The sequence below is a fragment of the Anser anser genome, assembly GCF_964211835.1.
Source record: "Anser anser genome assembly, chromosome: 4".
Classification (NCBI taxonomy): Eukaryota; Metazoa; Chordata; class Aves; order Anseriformes; family Anatidae; genus Anser; species Anser anser.
The window spans coordinates 71,804,981-71,824,303 of record NC_139724.1 but is presented as its reverse complement, the minus strand read 5'-3'; the positions used below and the strand labels follow the sequence as shown (position 1 = coordinate 71,824,303).

Below are 19,323 nucleotides of genomic sequence, written 5' to 3'. Positions count from 1 at the left end.
GTTTTCCACGGGTACAACACTCATGGCAAGTATTCACTGTTGCAAAACCATTAATTCCTAATCTCTACTGTAACAGACATCCTTAGAAATACTTCTGGTGCACAGAAAAATCTCACCAATTACTTCCAAACCAGCCCTTAATATCCAACCACCAAAATTAAATGGAAGCATTTTTAATATCATTTTCAGAAATTCTGCACCTTGCTAACTTACTGCTTGTTGTTACGCATCTGAACCAGAAATGGCCACATAACCTTCATACAGTCATTTTTAATAAACTAACCACACACTAATAATGTGGCACAGGACAAACACAGCATGAATACACAATGCAAATGCTACATAGTTATCCCAAGAATAATTACTATCTTTTAATGGGAACTTAATTATAAAACCCCATATTAAATTTACTTTGAAACACCCTAAAGTAAAGCATGTTATAGACTTGTTCATGTTTCTTTCAAAATAGTGTATGTAATAGCATTAATAAAATGCAATTATGTTTTGAAACATAAATGTAAAAATGACATTGCAAGCCCTATTCATATTGAATATAATTACTGTGCTTGTTTTACAAGCGAAATCTTATGGTCATCTTCTTAACTGTCAGTCCAGCAAAGCCAGGATTTCAATGACAAGTCTGAATCCAAGCTCAAGTAAATAAGAGAAAATGTATAGAACTTTGATCCTAAAGCTGTTGAAGATGGAAGAAGAACATGACATAGTTCATCTCCCCCAGAGCTACAGCAGAAGCATCTCTGTCAGAGGAGTGCACGCAGCCCAAACAGATAAGATTAAAAGCTGTCCCCTTCAAGAATCACTCTTCCATCTAGAACTCTCTCAGAAAAACATAAAATACAGTACCACAAAACACAGCTCTCTAAAAATAACAATTCCTCTAAAATACATAAAGGTGTGGTCTCTTTTTCCCTTAGGCCAGTATAACTACCTATTTTAACCAAGTGAATCTTGCCTGATGTTGGTGCGAAGTAGCGTGCCAGACCAAGCCCTGAAGTATAAAAACTGAAGTCAGAAAAACAAGTGGTGAGGGTAACCCTCCCCAGGAGTATCTCAGGCTCGTTAACACAGTCCCCAGAACTCAAATATACCCAGTGACCTTGACCACAAAAACCCCACAAACCTTTGCTTGCCAAAATCCTTTCTGAACTTCAGCATGGACTTCCTGTTGCACAATCTTTCTGCCTAAATACCGTATCGCTAAATCGCAGACAATAACTCAACACTTCAGTAAGCTTACAGTAACTTAATCACAGTGGCAGTCACTATTTAAAGTTTACATTTGCAAAGACACAGTTTCGCTATGAATCAGAACCGTTTGAACGAAAAAATACTTCTTTCACCATTTAGATATGTTCGGCCTGTTTCTTATCTAGAAATGTCATACTGCACCACATGCTTGGTTTTGCAGCAGACCCTTGGTGTGGCAGGATAAAGCAATGTGTATTTAACAGCAGTATTTTCCATTCCTGCATTAACAGTAAATCATGCAACTCAGTGCCAGAGAGGAGTAAGACTGTAAACTGGTCAAAAGCAACATTCAGAACCACAAGCACAAAACTCAGTTTAAAAAAAAAAAAAAATTTCACTTAGTTGGCTTATTTAAGTATATGGTACGGTAGCATTTTATATAACACAGACAATAACAAGTATACCATCCACCCCCACATCCTAGAACCTTTGTTAAGGGAAAACAATCTCAGTTTATCCTAACTTGAGACTTTCAGGAACCCCTACCAACCTGACATTTCTTAATCTGAGCTTGATTTCCAGGGTCATGAATTCGATTTCTCAATGCTTTACAATCTTCAGTATTCTGAGGCAAAATAGCAGCCTGTCATTCGATCCTCATTTCCATGTCTTTAACTTTTCTTGCAGCCTCCTGTAATCTTGAACCAAAGCTTTTAAACTTCTTATCCACTGCAACCTCTGTAGCCTGGATCGTGTTCAAATTTTTACTAAAAAATTAAACACAAACAATACATTAAAACAACATTAAGGGTCTGACTTGTGCTCACAGAAGCCAGGAAACTCAAAGTTAAAGCTTCTCACTGCATCTGCACCCTTCCCCCTTTGGCTGCTGGTTTTCCACCACACCTGCTGTGCTGCCACCGGCCATTAACATACCAGGGACTGTTAAGACGCACACAGCACCAGAGCAGGACAAGCAGGTGCATTGTAAAGAGACGTACCTGGACCAGTCGGCACCACTCATGCGGCAAAGGTTTTGCCCAGGTGAGCAGGGATGCGAGGAGAGCGTGTGATCTCCTGGAGCACCGTGCTGAGAGCCAAGCACCGGAGCGACTACTGAGGATGGAGTGAGAAGCCTTTACTCTGAACTTGGTGGTCGGCTGGGTATAAGTCAGGCCCTTAAGGTTATCTAAATGTATTTAAGGAAAGCAAAGGCTACCCTCAAAGGGTTACCCCCAAAGGTTAACCCTAAGGTTAGCTCAATCCAGCTATTAGTGGGTTTGGGTTTTTTTTACCTCACTAAGGAAAAAATCTGGTAGTGAAGCTCTTGCCCCAGTAGCAGCTCCCGTGCCAGTGACTGCCGGAATTTTTCTAAAATAATACCACGTGTAGGGTGCATGCAGACAGAGCGGTCACCGCGTGGTGCACGGCTGCTACGGACGGACGGACAGCAGAAGTGCCTTCTGAGAGCTGCAATTTGGACTAGCTGCTCTACAAAAACAGCATCTAAACCCTTTTCTGGTCCAGCCTTTATGGGAAAAGCTCGAAAAATTCAAAAAGCAGCTTTCAGCTGTGAGCCCGATCGATCAGAGGTCAGCCCAGCACTCGCAAACCAGAGGATCGAAGAACTTATCCCTCAGCTCTTGTAACCAAAACCTGAGGGGGAGGCTCTCCAACTACTGCCTCCACACCTCTGGCTGTGTGGTGACTTCAGAATTATCAGCCCAGCCTTAGCCCTCGATGTAATTTTTTTGTTAAATACTTGAAAGAAAACAAAGACCTACCCAAGCGTGGTGGTTTCCTCCCCCTCCCGAGGCCTACCTGCCCCTCCTGAAACAAAGGCGCACCTCAGCGCGCCTTGCTGCCAGGGCACAGAGGCTCTGGAGGCCGCTGGAGGGTAGGAGAGCTCGCCCTGACACATTCTGGGCTCTTTCAGCTTGTTTTAAGCCTTTCCCAGAACAACCATTTATGTCACAAACCGACAGTAATTAAAGTGATCAGGCCGCACAACAGAGATCTCAAAGCAGTCTGTCACCGTTCGCTGACATTAGAAAACATACCAAACGCAACAAGATAAGCTATTAAGAGTAAAGAGGATTAGCAATGTCATTTTCACATTTTCCTGCTGATGATTAATATGACATCATTAGGATCACGAATGTCTCTCAAATAAGGCATACACATTATAAGTAAAGGACATTGTCAGGTTTGTAGGCCCAAAATTTGACCTACCTTTCATTTTCTTAAATCTGTTTGCAAAGTCCATGTAATTCTTTAAATGTGCTGTTCTTTTTTCAAAACAAATGCTTCAATTCTTTTTTCTGAAAGATACATCAATGCCAAAAAGCACAACACTTATCAGTAACCCTATAATGACAAACCAATAGTACATCAAATGGAGGACAGCAGCCTTGGGAAGGGGAGTTTATATTTTCACATTTCTGAGTATCCTCACAAGTGCAAGGATTAAACAAGCAGGAAAACTCCCTTGACAATGTCCTTTTAAAAGATTTTTCCCTACAAAACTTCCCTTACACACAGTAAAAACATCAAAGGGATTTCAGTTTTTAAACAAAATATGAACTGCTGAAAAATCTGATCTATATTTACAAAAACAAGACCCAAAAATGACAGGTTGGACATTCAACTGATTTACAATCTTGCACGTGTAACGTTAGACTAATTCCCTCTGGCATTTACCTTCGCTTTATATTCTTACCTAGGCTGTAAATTTAGTCAGAGCTGTCACTTGTTTACCAGAAGTCCTCCAAAAAAATAACATGTTTTTTAAAAATAAATGTTAATATTAATTCAAATAAAGAACAAGTTGTCAAAACAAGCAAAAAAATATCCCTCTCAGAACATGAACACAGAAGCTGTTATGAATTAGATTTGCCAAAATGCACTATTAAAATTCCCAGAAACGCCATACTTAAAAAGCATATGTTATGGCTCCTGACACGTAATGCATTTTTAAATTTCGGACTTTGTTTTGGTAGGCTCGTTCCTGTGTGTGCCATGACCTCAGGTGACATTTAGATTCAAGGTAGAACAAAACTAAAAAGCAATCAAGTAGAAATAAACTTTGAAATGAAATGCAGGTGCACGGATCAGTGAAATAGATGCGAGAGGGGCGGGAAAAAAAAGAGTGCTTACCAGCATGTAAATATGCTGAATATGCAAAACAAATGTCCCGATTCCATCAGAATCGGATCCAGCATCTTTTGCCACTGCTTTCAGCATAAGCAGGTTGTCATCTCCCATGACTTGCGATGTGGGATTAAGACTTTGGGTGTGGGGTAAATAAAGAACAGCACCAACAAGCAGAGCATACGAAAAAGTGGTAGCTAGCCTTGCAAGCCTGAATTTCTTATTAGATGAATTTTTGTCTTTTCTCATTTAAGGTTTCTAACTATGCTTCTTAAGATTGTGGGAACCTGCTGTAAATCTTATTGAAATGAATGGGAACAATCCCAAGCTGATTTTCAAAGGAGTAAGATTTGGACTTCGTAGTATACATACAAGAGAAAACTAAGCATTAGCTTCACTTAAAGCATATATGCGGTCTCTGCTTAAGTCTGCAGAGCTTGGAGGTAAATGCTAAGTACCCTGAAAAAGAATAGATGACGAATATTATGGCACTGTGCTTTTTTATTTACCTAAACTCAGTAAAAACAAGCCATCTTCCTTCTTTTCTTTCTAATTTGCAAGAGACCAAGAAAAATAGAAGTGGTTTCCGGCGCTGTGCTGACCCAATGATGTGCACAGCAGTCACACCCACATATATCCTCTTGCTAATTGCAAAGATCGAAATACACCCAGCCGCTCTCCGGGACACTCACTGCTCTTTCCCCTACACAAAATACATAAGCAACAGCACTGCTATCTCTAATTACCACCCTCGTCCATGCACTTCCACGGTAGAGACTTATGAATGCATCACATCATTATTTTACCACTTGTGAGAAATCAGCATGGGTATCCAAGAAGATTTCTACAGCATCCAGTACAAAGCCCCAAGCAGAGAGTATTTCCATGCCACCAGCTTATTTGATCTTCCCTTTTAATACTATCTGAAGAAAATAAGCCAGTAATTTCTGTTTATAAAATGTCACATTTCCCTGCTGTTACTGGAACCTGGAGTCATGATTTCTCATTACTCCTCCACAGTGACACAGAAAATAAATGTGCCATTCTCAGATATTAGTCTGATAACCATGTGGATAAGCATTTTTGTTGCGTCTTTTTTATTAGTGTTCCCTAACCTGTCTTTATTAAACATCTAGTAATTCTGCTCTTATTTGTCGGATACCTGGCAGCATGTACATGAAATCCTAAATGCCTGTCAGGGTACAACACACAGATGTCCCACATGACAGATTTTGAAAGCCAATGATCAGAAATAAAGTTCCGTTACGGGGAAATAAAATCATCTGGCAACACTTCCTACTAATTACACATGTACTTCAAACATCCAGGTGAAAACTGGAAGCATTACACATCTGTCAAAAAATTACTCAACATATTCAGAAGCAGGCTATAATGATATGCCTAATCTTCACCAATACTTTTCAAAATAGGAACAAAACCAATATAAATCACACCTATTTAACGTCAAATGAACAAGCAATAATATAATGAGTTGCTGTAAAATGTTTTAATTGTCTATCAAGGTTTAAAAAGCAAAAGCAAATGACAATATTCAGTAACTACTACATCAAGTACTAAAATAAGAAAGCACAAGTGTGAGCAATAAAACACACAGAAGAAAGAACATCGCAGAAGCCCTGTTTTCAAGTAACAGATGCATGAAAGCAAGCCCCAGAGAAAGGCAAAAACATTTTAAAGGACAGTTGAAAGGTCTGCTTCGAGTATTTTTAGCTGCATTAAGTAACAAGAAAAGGAAGAAGGAGAGGAAAAAAAAAAATCAGCGATGGTGGAACTGCCCTGAGTACACTCCCATTAGTCCCAGCTGCAGAGAGCTCCTGGCTAAGGCTGCCAAATTTGTTCCTGTAACTCCAGTTTTGAGATGAGTGCCCCTGCCTGCAGGCTGTGCCTGAGGCCAACGCTATTTCCGAACCAGCAGAAGCCCCCTACGACATGCGCCAGGTGAGAATCGGCACACTTCAGCCCTCACTTTTACCCACACCAAGTTCTAGGCATCGATTTCCCCTCGCTGGCGAGGCCAAAGCCCCAAAATAGAGAACCGAATGCGGGAACCGAATGCAGGAATCAAGCCTGCACCAAAGACGTCCCTGCAGCGCACCTGGGGACACAGCTGCTGCCACCTCGGCACGGCCACCAAAGAGGAGCCCGATAACAGCGGCTGGGGGGGAGCAGCCACCACCCACCCTCACACACACCCAAGCTTTTAGTTTAAAATACAATGGAACTTACATTTCAGCCCATAAACTTTATAGGTTGGTGGGTGTGACTTAAAAAAAAAAAAGCCAGAGAACTCCTGCTGACAGGAACTGGAAAAACAATCTGCTTCAACTATTGTAATAGGAGCAGCATGATTAACTCCCCGAGCCATTCCAGTAACAATACGGGCCGTGCCAAGACTTACTGAAACACTTTCCACAGAAGGACGAGGTCCTGGAGATTTTGAGGACAATGCATCGGATACAGAGCACAAGCCCGGAGGGGCTGGAACAAAGCGGCTGCACCGCCACGCGAAGCGCGATCCATCAGCAGCCCTTAGCCTAGCTCCTTCACCCATGTGTTCAATATAAAAGGAAGTACTGCTTTTATTTCTTAGTTTGTCATCTTATCAGAATCAGCATCTTGGCCGTGAATTGCATAAAAGCTGAACAGCCACATAACGTTAATTTACAATGTAATACACTCAAGGATCTGCTCTTGATCCGCCTGTAAAATATTATGTATTTGAACTAGGAAGAAATAAAGACGACTTTTTTTTCCCCCCTCTCCTCCTAAAATGTTTCTCTTACAGTAAGCTATATTATTACAGCAGGTTTGGATTTGTTTTAAACCACCACCTGAGCTGTAAGTACGCTTTGGGAAAAAAAATACCATCTACTAGTGTAATCAATACAACCGCTTTCGGAGCATTAATTTCACATGATGTTTGAAAGGCACTGCCAATAATGTACTACAAAATATGACAGACTATATTCAGAAGTTGTAATGGCGACTCTTTGTGCTTTTCTCGTATTTTAGATGTTGCACAGGATGCTGTCTCGGAGAAAGAAACCCAATAACCCAAGCAAAGCCAACATCAAAGGCTTCCTTTATTCTGATCCCAAACACTGAAAGCAATTTCTCTAACAGCACACCTGTACTTTGACCAAGAACGTTAAACTATTACCCGGGGCACTCCTTATTTTCCTTATCAAAAAGGATGAAGATAAGCAAGTGTGGGGCCTTGGATAATCAAATTAGTTTCACAAGGTTTAATTTTTTGAGGTCGGCACAACACATTCCAGTGATACTAAAAATAACAGTACCAAAGTATTCTGCCTCTGGAACACAGTTCTCCATTTATTTTGTAAGGTTTTTTTATTTGTATTGTTAGGAAAGCATCTAATGCTCTTCACTTTCAGCTGAAAATCATGGTGCTATTATTGTCAGTTATCTTAGAGTGACAAAAATAGAGTGATTCTCTTGGGTAGGGATGAAAAGAGGGAAGAGGAGCTAGGAACTTCCCCTAAGATTTACAGCTAAAATTCTCAAAAGCCTGTGCTATACGTATGTTTATATATTTAAGACCGGTGTAATTAAAAAAGGGGAATTCAACACAGTATTATGATTTCTGGTAAATGAGGCTAACACTCTCTTTCCTCAGTTACGCTCCACTGTGTTTTCCTGAAAGCCAAAGGAACTCTGAGAAACACTCAACGAGTGCAAAGGGCTCCTTAAAGCTCTTCTTAATTTCTCCCCCTTTTTGGTTCCTCCCACAGCCACTGACCTCTGCCATTCTCCATCGATATTAAGAAAATGGCTGATGAGGATTGCAAGCTAGAGAACACTTCCATCGTAAAAATGGGAAAAGGAGAAAGTCGCCAGCATGATGAAACCAAAGTCATGCACCTACCTCCCATCCAGGGTACTCGGGACCCTAACCCACGCTAACCGAACCGACCTTGAATAAAGAGGATTTTCTAAAAAAGATGTTCATTTTGAAGGTAAGCAAACAGGATGTATGAAAATGACAAGCTCCCTGAGAACGGGCCAGTAACAACAGCCAATGTGCCAAATAAAACAGGCAGTTTAAGGCAAAGGCTGGGTTTATATTATCGTGTTACATTTAATCATAATATAATAAAAGCACATGATGTAAGAGAGCTGTTCTTCTGAGCTTTTCTTCAAGTAGATTCTGAGTTTCAATTACAAAGGCTCTGGTCCCAATATCACAGTTAAAGCTGTACTGAAAAACAGTTAAAACCGGGACTTATTCCCATGACTTGATGAGACAAGCAAAATATTTCTTCCCACACATACCACATACTAAAGGGGTTTATAGAAGGTTTTTGAACGCTTTAAGTTATTTCCACTGATCTGGTGAGAAGTCAGAAGTGTTTAAAAATGACCCGTATTTGCATTTTTTCACTAGGCTTTATAACATTTATTTTAGTCTCTGTAGTTTAACCATTTTAAACTTGAAAAGGGTTCATTCACAGGCATAAAAATGCTTTGTCTGCAGATAAAGGCTTCAAATTATCAATTTTTCAGGGCACAAATCATGTCCCATCTCTCTAAATTGCATAAAGCCTTAATCAGCGCTAAAACACCAGTTCCAAGAAAGTGTTATAAAAGGAATTATCGATTCTATTAAGAGTCACAAGATCTTAAGGCAAAAGGGTACCCTCCATTCGTCACACAGGCAAGATTTCTTAACAGGTCATCTTTCCTACCGTACATTCTTGGTGTGATCCAGCACTGTATTTTGGAAATGAGTTCACTATTACCTCTCCCAGCAAACGGCATTAAGATGTCAGTTTGCAGTTTTATTCTTGCCTTCTCCATCTATGCCTGATCTTAAAAAAAAATAAACTTGTTATAGCGCCCGTGTCCCCCAGCCTGCAGGCAGAGACATTTACGAAGCCTGCCCACGGCGCACATGTGCGTCACCCAAATGTCATCTCCCCCTCTCGCTCTGACAGCCTCAGACTTGTGCAGCACGGCAGTCTGTGAAAAATGGACAGTTACCGAAAGGGACCACAGCGACTTCCTTTCAAAACAAAAGAGAGAGAGATTGACAACAGATGGAGAAGCGAGTTAAGTGGAGACTAGACCGATGTATTAGTCTCGAGGAAGAATTTCCAAAATAAGGCAGCCTGTTCTGTGGGATTTCTACGTACTCTGAAACCAGAAACGTGAGGAATGTCAGCAGCAGGATAAACAGCGGCATGCTGGACAACCTGCTTGGGCATCACATTTCTAAAAGCAGACCAGCACAGGAAACACTCGAATCACTTTGAATTTTATCATGCAAAGATAAAGGATCACCAACTTCACGCAAATATTAAAGTCTATTTTGAAAGTGCTTCTGGTGTCTGAAAAATGAACGCAGCAGAGATGCTGGAAATCAAGTCTAAGTGCTTCCTGCTGCCTGTAATTCCTGAAAAAAACAGGGAAATTACAACTTTTTGCTTGCCCACTGCAAAATCTGATAACCCCCAGAAATCAAGAGCATTAGACTATTTTCTAAAATGTGGCTAGAAAACACAAATCCTTGTTCCTGAGACTGAGAAACAACAGCAGAACAGGCAGGTCTTCGTAAGAGACTGATTTTTCCTTATTTTCTGGATGTAAAGCAAACCAAATTAGAGCAGGTGTATCACTGCAAAAGTAATAAAATGAGAAGTTACTACTTCTGCTCCCTAATTTTTGTTACTGCCACTTTTTATTTTTGTTTTTATTTGTGTTTATTCGGTACTTTGATAGCATACTTGCTATTTCACCAGAGTGACTTCATAGGAAATTTCAGCTCTCACGGTATTTGCCTCAGAGACTTTATTCCAAAAGATCAATCTTTTCATTCCTTCTGTCCCTCCCGGGTCAGGACTGTCATCCCGGTTACAAAAGGAAGAAGGGAAATGAGTGCTGAGAACAGCAGATGAAATCTGGAAAATAACTCTCAGTGAAAAGCCGACATCCACAGGCACCCCAGATGAGGATCAGTTATCAGGTCTGGACCCCACAGCACATAAAATGTGGTAGCTACAAGGGGTGGATGAGCTGGTGCTGCCCAGAGAGCTAACTGCTTAAAGAGGCAACTCCACCTGCATGCATTTGCAATTAGTTTTTGGAAAAATAATTAATTGGCATCATTATTTCTTACACAAGTTACATCACCAAAATATCTTGTAAAATGTGTCCCTCTGGAGCCTAGATTCTGAGCTGCTACTCACAGTAAGAGTACCGATGCCATCCGGGCTCCTAGAAGTATTTTCATCAGGAATTTGCTTGCCAACAACTCTTGAATGCTAGTGACTGTGAAATTACCTCGGGTGGAAGTTGCAACATAGCAACTTGTTAACAAAATGCCATTAAACACCGTTACTGCATTATTCCCTTGCAGACAACCAACTTTGGGGTAGGCATCGTACAAAGCTAGAAAATGAGGATCTCGCAGCCAAATGGCTTGTACGATGAACGGAAATACTGAAAGCTGCACAGCTAATAAAAGCCATAGTCATTTTTCCCTTGAAGAATATAAACCTTTTTCTGGTTACGGTTTGACACCTACGTTTTGATACCTTTCTTTCCATACTTGTGTAAGTACTTCCCAGAATGCTTAGATAAAATACTCAAATTAAGCTGGACTATTTATTCCTTAATGCCTGTTAAATATAACCAAACAAGAGCAATGGGTAACAACTTATGTCAGAAATACTTAAGGGACAACACAGTTGGTACTTTAATTCTCTGGGAGGTCTGTGAAACGCCCACAGAAGCCTATGGGAGCGTTCCCCAGCAGAAGGGAAGCCTCTGGTTTCAATGAGGACTGCATCCAACCAGTCCATAAATGAACACAAGACAAACCTTCTCTTCCCACTGTTGTACAGAGCTGGGATCAAGCGACAGCAAGCACACTCAGCGTACTAGCTTCATCCTGAAATCTGGGGGCACCTAACCCCAAACCACACAACTGGCAGCTGCTGCGTGAGCTTACGTCTTCCGTCGGGCAGAACCGAGAGCTGGGAGCACTGCAGGAGAACAACCAAGGACAATCGAACAAGGACAGCCACTTGGACAAACAACTGAGAACACAGAAAGAGGCTAAGCTGAGCACTGAAAAAAATGAGTTGCAGAGAGAAAATAAGAGGTGATCAGTCAAACCCAGAAAAAAAAAAGTAATTCTGCATGGCAATTAAGCCGATGAACAGCATATTTTTTTCCCCACCCTGGTTCTCTCTGCTGCCTTTCCTGGATCAGGAGTGCCATCAGGCTCTTCAGGAGAGGACGGGAACCAAAAAAGAGCAGTTTACAACAGCTGGGGAAGAAGGACATCCTGTCTCCAGTTACTCTGACAAGTACGCCGAGATGCTGAGAGGGTGGGACCCATTTATTTTTTGCTCTTAACAGATCTATTTGTTTATCAGAGAGAATGGAGTAGAAGGGGGGTAGGAAAGGGGGGAGAAATGGGTTTATTCTGTGCCTGCGATGAGACGCTGTCACACAGGAAGCGGCACAGCCTAACTTCTTTCACAGCTGCATCGGGGTTAGTGAAAATCTCATCTGTAAACTGCCAAGAGCAAGACAGAAAGCCCTCACCTCCTGTACTGAAGTCTTTCTGTAAAGAAAACAGTATGTGAAACAGTTAAGAGCATTATCAATTGAATTTGTTTGTTTTGTATGCTCCCTATGAAACAGTTACCGAAACAAAGCGTTGGAAGTCTGGAACGGGATGAAGAAGTAGGAGCCAAAGTAAATTAATTCAAATCTTATTTTTATTCCACATATCCAATCTGTATAAGCTCTTCAGACAACGGTCTTAGCTACTAGAAATTAAAACGAGGTTCAATCTGATCCTAAAGAACTTGAAAGCTACTATGCTGAGAGCAGACAATCTGCACCTGCTTATAATATGTCTTAAATGAGGTATTTAGTTACCTATACTTAAAATAGCACGTAATCTGACAGTTTCAGATTTCTATAAATGTGAACACACGCCGGTAGTCCAGCTATTCTTCATTATGAAGACGTGTGACAGTGCAACTTGTTTTTCCTCGAGCAGCTGGCACTGAAGCGTCCTGTCACCGCTGCAGCGGTGAGCAGAGAAGAGCCTACAAATTCACTTCTGCCCACACCGAGGTATTCCAGAAACCGCAAACCCCACTAACTAAAGTCACAGAACAGCAAGAAGTATTCCTCCATTTTCTTCACTACTGATCAAAGCAAACCTCTAACTTCTCTTCAAGCGAAACTCAGCAAACCCCTCTAAGAAAATAGGGCTCTTTTTGAAATCAAAAGAGGAAGAGTAATGAAAGTAAGGTTCATGAAAATAGGTCCATGAAAAAAAGACTTTGAGTTTGTGAAAAGCGTTATAAGCTTTCTGGTTTTAAAGTAAGATTTGGTGTTAGGCTTTGCTTCACTGTACTGTCAAGCTATCTACATAGAAATTATTTTTATACCAAGTATTGCCATGTTAATATGGTGTACATGAAGTAGCAGAGTATTTTGGTTTTTTTTTTCCACTTTTTTTTAAAGTACATTTTTCCCCTTAAGACAGAAAGAAAGATAATTTATGTTGCGTCGGAAAGCATGCAAGTATTAATGATGGGGAATGATGAAGAACATAAATGGTTTCCATTTTCACATTCAAAAACAAGTACCTGCAAATTAATGCTAAAAGCAACTGGCCTATAAAGCAGCCATGTTTCCATGCCAACTGATCACAGAAATACATATAATTCAACAAAAAAATGAATAACCTACAAAACAAGAAAATAAAAAGAAAGCAGAAGTGCTGGAAATCAAGATCCTGACCATACCTAACTATTTTACAAGAATAGCGAGGAACACAACAAAGGATGAAATTTAAGACATGAATGGTATACAGCTAATGGCACTTCATCATTACAATACTTCTAAAAGCTGTCATTCTCTAGTCAACAAGAAAAACAGGATACAGAACACCTCTATTAAGAAGGAGGGAACACTCGCACAACAGTAGCAATTCTTACAGAGGTTTCACAGTTGGTAGACATGAAAGCGCAAGTTACTATTCAGTGCACATCTTTCATTAGGATTTTATTTTTTGTCTTCATCTAAGGTCTTGCTTTTTGTTCCCTACTCACACGGAGTTGCACTGGGGTTCTGCAATCAGGCAGCAGAGCTGCTTGCAGGGTAAGGCAGCCTGCTGCTTGAGGGTTAGCTGCAAAACCGAGAGCATTGGGAGCGAGCAGATACTCATCTGCACCCAAGCAGCTCACACACTGATGTGAACACACATATCTGACGTAATTAATACATTTTACGTGTATGGAGGAGTTTGGTTTCTCAGATGATGAAAGGATGCTACCACTCTGTGCTACAGCAAAAAACAAGTTTGAAGTTTGTGCTGAAAATTAGGGAGCACGTAGCCCACACATGTATATATGTATCTGTGTGTGTGTGTGGAATAACCAGACTTACTTTATGCAAGGAGGCAAGGAAATGTTAAATAGAAAAGGATGCTATATATCTAAATATAGCCAGTTCCAAAATACTGGCATTTATGTCCAATAAAACCAGCAGTTCAAGTATTTGTTCTTTACAACGTAGAGAAATAAATAATCTCCTGCTAAAAGGTCCATAAAACCTGCGTTCTAAATGAATACAAATTGAAGTCAGGACGATAGATTTCTGTTTCTTAATATGTCTGTATTTTAATCAAGTAAGCAACAGTGCTTTTCTTCCTACTTAGTTCCTGAAAACATATTAAGAGGCATTAGAGGTTTAAAACTGATGAAAAATTGTGGTCACAGATCAGAGAGCTGGAAATCCCACCATTAATACACCTTAGTGCACTTGTATTTTACTGTTTTGCTGTATTTCGAATAAGAGAACGGAACATTACAAGTGGTTATACTGATCCTAGTGATTCCATAATTATGTGACCGTACAGACTACACGACAACGGGCCTACACACTGCATGGAAAAATGGAAAATCTACATATAATGAACTTTACGTTCATTTACTAGCTTCGGTGAGCATAAGGACCTCAGGGACATCAGTGAATGAAGGAGAATAATTACATGGCCTTGTCGCAACCTATCCAGAAAGCACAAAAGATCGAGTTTCACCGGTGACTTTCTTCTTTTGTCAATTCCCAACTCAGTAAAAATGGAACTTTTAGATGTGACACTCACTTGCTACCCTTTTAAACAAGCATCAATAATAAAAAACCTTCAATTTTCTAGGAAAATTGCCCTTCAAAGGCAAAAAGGCGTTCTTGTAGAAAGGGATTAAGCTGAAAAGATCTTAAATGACTAAGATGATTTTTAATAATAACAACGTTTATATGACAGCCCAATAAAGCTATAGACATTTAGCAGCTCCAAAATTCTGCACATTTCTGACTCCCTTTTCCCCAAACTGTCCCTAGATGGCCACAGCTAACCCACCCAGCCTTACTACAGTTTTTGCAGTAGCTCAAAAATGATCATTCACCTGGGTGGAAGGACCACTATTCCTGCACTTCAAGAGGACACTATTACTTTGAGGCAGTACACAGTGCACTGCTATTTAGGAATCAAAAAGAAAATAAATTGCACAAATACTTAAAGCGTTGAATATTCTTAATAGATCAAACTATGTATGCAAAGTTATGCACTTTGCAGTATTTTTTGCAGAACATAAACTGCTTAGCGACTCTGGAAGTACAAAGATGTGAATTCTGACAAGCAAAAAATGTATTTATAAAATCTGATGAGGCTTTAAGATTATAAAAGTTACCAATGCTCGAAGCAGTAGCGGTGACTGCAAGCTGGGAGCCAGCCAGAGCTGCCAGCTGCACACCCAGCCCCACGCCTGCTCCTACTGAAGGACCAGGGGTGCCCAAAGCTGAGCAAGACGAAAGGGCAGATCTGCTTCTCACCCCTTCACCTCTTTTCAGCCACTGTCAGAAAGACACTACTGCTGTACAGATGCCTCTCTACCAAGCTTTTGAAAGCTTCTGAAAGTTAGTTTTGTACTCGCTGCCTCGTTTCACTACCACGCATGAGGTCATCTCTGGATTATGGTGATTTTTCATACAGCGCTGCCTCGGGCGATATCCTAAATGGTAACAGGACTCCACAGAGCCACGGCACGGCCGAGGCTGGCAGGGGCCTCTGGGGCCTTCTGCTCCGAGCCCTGCCCCAGCAGGGCCACCCCGAGCAGGGGGCCCAGCCCCACGTCCAGGCGGCTCCTGGAGATCCCCAAGGAGCCCCCCCAGGCTCTGGGCAGCCTGTGCCAGGGCTCTGTGTTTAGGGACATTGCTGGGACCCCCCCCAGCCTCCTCTCCCCAGCCCTCGGCCTCTCCTCACAGCAGAGGCGCCCCAGGCCCTGCAGCAGCTCAGGGGCCTCCGCCGGGCTCTCCTCAGCAGCTCCGTGTTAAATAACATATTATTTAAATATAAACAGGAAAACAATAATGACATAAAATCGTCAACAAAGCAACAACCGCGAGGGCAAACGGCAACACTTCCACGCTCAGCAATAGCCGTGCCACAGCCTTGGCCGGCCCGGTGTTTATCCAGCCGCCTGCAAGAACGCTGCCCTGAACTTGCCCATTAGCCCACAGAAAAAAAGGTATTGTGGGAATGTTAACTTTCACCTGGCTGCCTTCCAGCTGCCGGCAGGAAAAAAAAAAAAACAACGCCCTTTTTTCAAATTTTAGCCAACTGAAGGATACTCCGCATTTTTCACATTTTCCAATTATTCCCAGCTATGTGTAAACATAGGCATTGAACGAAATCCATATAAAATGGATGTAATAACGCGACCGGCTACCCTGCGAAAGAATGAATTAAGGGGTCTCCCGTCCAAACCAAACAGTCAGACTCGTATTTCACAAACCACGACAGCTTTCAAAAAAGCCAGCGCATTTCTAGAATAGCAGAAATGTTTGCCGTGCCCGTAAGAGCACTTACTGGACAAGGCGAGCAGGAACTGGAACAGAGCCGTGCTGATCCCAGCAGCACGGAGCCGTGATGCAGACCTGCTGAGTGAAGTGACGGTGATGCTGCTTGAGTGATGAAGATGCTGTTTGAAGTCAGTATTCTGTCGTGTAATTAATGAGGGGGCTACTTATCTCATGTCTGGATGGGCCCCCATGACAGAAACTGCAGCCCAGCAAAGAGCCTGGCACAGCAACAGGGCAGGCTGGGGGAAGACCCCAAAACAAGGCTTGCGAAAATCCCCTTTCTGTGTCAAACAGCAGGCAGTTCTCTTGCTCTTTTCCATCTGGCACTTCAAGGAGCTGTCTTTACTCAGCAGTCGTCTTGAAGTTTTTAATAGTCACACAACGTGCAAACTCCAACTGAAAGAAATTATCCCTTACTTCTTCTCTTCCAAAGTTCAACTGTTAAGTAAAAATAGCTCGCAGTCATGTCTCTGCTCCAAACCTTCGTATCTCTGCATGGTCAGGAGTACTCGGTGCTAGCACAAGTGTTTCAGGGCACAGCGTAGCTGCAGCCTCAGCACTTAGCAGCGTTTCGCTGGTTTCTTTGCATGCGTGTCCCGTCAAGCTAATTGGCAAAATACAGCTTCCCAATTCAAATATAGATGATGGTTTGGGTATGGGGCTTTTTTTCTGTTTGTTTTTCTTTATTTAAAGAGAAAGAGCTTTAGTAGCGGAAAGTACATTTTTAATTTGAAAAAACAAGGCTTTCAATCACAGCAGCATGTTTTGTACGGAGCTGTGTTCCGTCAAGCCACAGGCTGTCTTTTCCTACGTGCATTTACTTTAATTCAGGCCACAACTGAAAGCACACTGCCTCGCCTCCCAAACCCTTCACCTGTAAGTAAGCAAGACACAACAACATCTACCCAGCACCGACTCAGAGCACCATTAATAAGAGAATCGATCTCGAATTCGGCGTTTTCACCAGATCTCAGAGTGCTTTCACAAGTAAGGTCACCAGTTACCTGCATGTAACGCACAGCAGGCTACGCACAAGTGACGGAAGAGCCCCAGGACCAGCCAGGCCACACCGTTGTCACCTGCACGCTTGCTAGCACTGCTGCCTCTGCTCCCCTCTCTTCCAGTCCTCCAGTCAGTAAATTGACCAAATTTCCCCTTAAAGTCAACAAGTTCACACTTCATCTTACTCACTACCCGCCCAAGATTTTGAGCAATGCTAAACTTCTATAACCAAAGGGGGAAAAAATGAAGCTAAGGAGTTGGAGAAGGCAATTCAGTTCCCATATTGGTTATTAATTTCCTAATATAAGTGCTTCAATTAAGTTCCCTATATAAAGAGGTACAAATCCCCCACAGGAGCTGTACTCACACTAAAGCATGCTCGGACACCAGAACACGAACACCCAGTATAAGTCATTGCAGATTACCACCTTCTAATTTGGCTTCCCCGATTCCTAAGCGTCCTAATGCAAACGTGAAAGAGTTCAAACAGGCATGCACTAGCTTAACTAACTTGATTTAAAATTGCACTTAATTAAATGTGAGCAGTTTCCCAGGTATCATAAGGCGTATTCATGAACTGCTTCTTTCACTATGCATTTCTGTGATCAAAGAACCCTTAGATATGACAGGAGGTTATTTACTATTTATAAAAATAATCCCTGTTTAATGTTCTTTTTGAATTAGTCTTCTAATATGAAAACTAATCTTTACTAATTCTCTTTGAAAGTCTGAGAGAGAATTAGATGATTTCTGAGGCCCTTTTTATTCCTGCACAAAAAACACCCTCATTTCAATACCTGCTAGAATTGCACACTTCGAAAACTTCATCATTTCTATACGATGGTATCCCTAAGACAGGCAAAAAAACTTCATTTTCTGTTTCTTGATTTTTTTTCTTTCATTTTTGTGGTTGTAAGAAAATATTTTCCTTTTAGAACATGAGCATTAATTTTGTCAACAGATTGTTTTTTTGAGCTACAAAGCTCAGAAAAATCACAAAAAAAATTTAACAGGCAGACAAACAAGTCCGGAGCAACAATCCTAGCAAAGTCAACAAAACAAAGGCAAAATAAAGTAATAGTACACACCGTACTTCAGTTTCTAACATACCAACTCAGGAAAATATGCTGTATTGTAGAATTTTTTTATTCACTCAACTAGGAAAAGAAGATTCATGGTCGTGAAGAGCCCTCATAATCATAATTCTCTCAACTGAGAGACAGAACTTGTTCCTCAGTTGCAAGCAATCTTTGGACAACATATAGGGTTATCCTGCAGTAACTTTGGCTCAGTATGTAGGATGCAGCCAGGAGCCCATGGATTTGCAAGCCCCTTCCAGTTCCCTTCGATATGAGTTGGAAGTGGAATGACTCGACATCCTGCAGGATCAAAAATCAAATTCTGCTAGCAGAGGAAAAGTTGCGCCTGCAGCTTTCTGTTCTCCAGATTCCTACTTAAAATCCTTTCTTATCGCTTGCTCTAAGGAGCTCTTTCTCACTGCTGAATACATAATGCTAGATTTAAATTTTAGATGGCTGCAGGGTGGTCATGAGATAAATACCAAGTGTATTCGTATGCCTCTGTATTTACAGTAAGAAGGAAAGTCATCTGGATTCAAGGATTCAAAACATGAACAAAGACATGGTAAGAGAAAGCCTTGAACAGAGGACTGCCAAATACAAACAACATACACAACTAAACCCGAAAGGCAATAATGCATTGTGAAACCCTTTCAAAACCATACAATACTATGGGAATTAAGTAAACTTAAAACTCCCCTGCAATACTCTCGTCATAGCTAATTTGTGATTTCCTGTACTCTCAGTACTAAGAGCACAATGGAGCCTCTATTGTGAGCCTCCTCCCACAAGCTTTTAAAAAATGCAAGACATTCTTTTTATCTAGACTGGCGTGGCTAAAATACATCCAGCTCTACACAGATAAAAAGTTATTTTCTTAGATGTTGCTTTTGCTTGTAAAAAAAATAAATAAAAATCCGCTGCCTAGCTGAGCTGAGGCCGGAGATCACAA

At 41.3% G+C, this 19,323-nt stretch overlaps 1 protein-coding gene across 13 annotated transcripts in view; it reads right to left on the bottom strand.

The window, feature by feature from the left end:
- CTBP1 (C-terminal binding protein 1) overlaps positions 1-19,323 on the bottom strand; it is a 147,371-nt gene that overhangs the window by 40,899 nt on the left and 87,149 nt on the right. For 5 of the 13 annotated variants that reach the window (XM_083836300.1, XM_083836291.1, XM_083836298.1 and 2 more), the window contains exon 2: positions 1,760-1,976. The exons of 6 other annotated variants lie outside the window; for them this stretch is intronic. In XM_083836300.1, the coding sequence (XP_083692426.1) occupies positions 1,760-1,766 (7 nt within the window). In that variant the 5' untranslated portion in view covers positions 1,767-1,976. Of the gene's footprint in view, positions 1-1,759; positions 1,977-3,441; positions 3,537-19,323 lie in introns of those variants that run through there. 2 more of the 13 variants (XM_083836299.1, XM_083836296.1) reach the window with 2 other exon arrangements.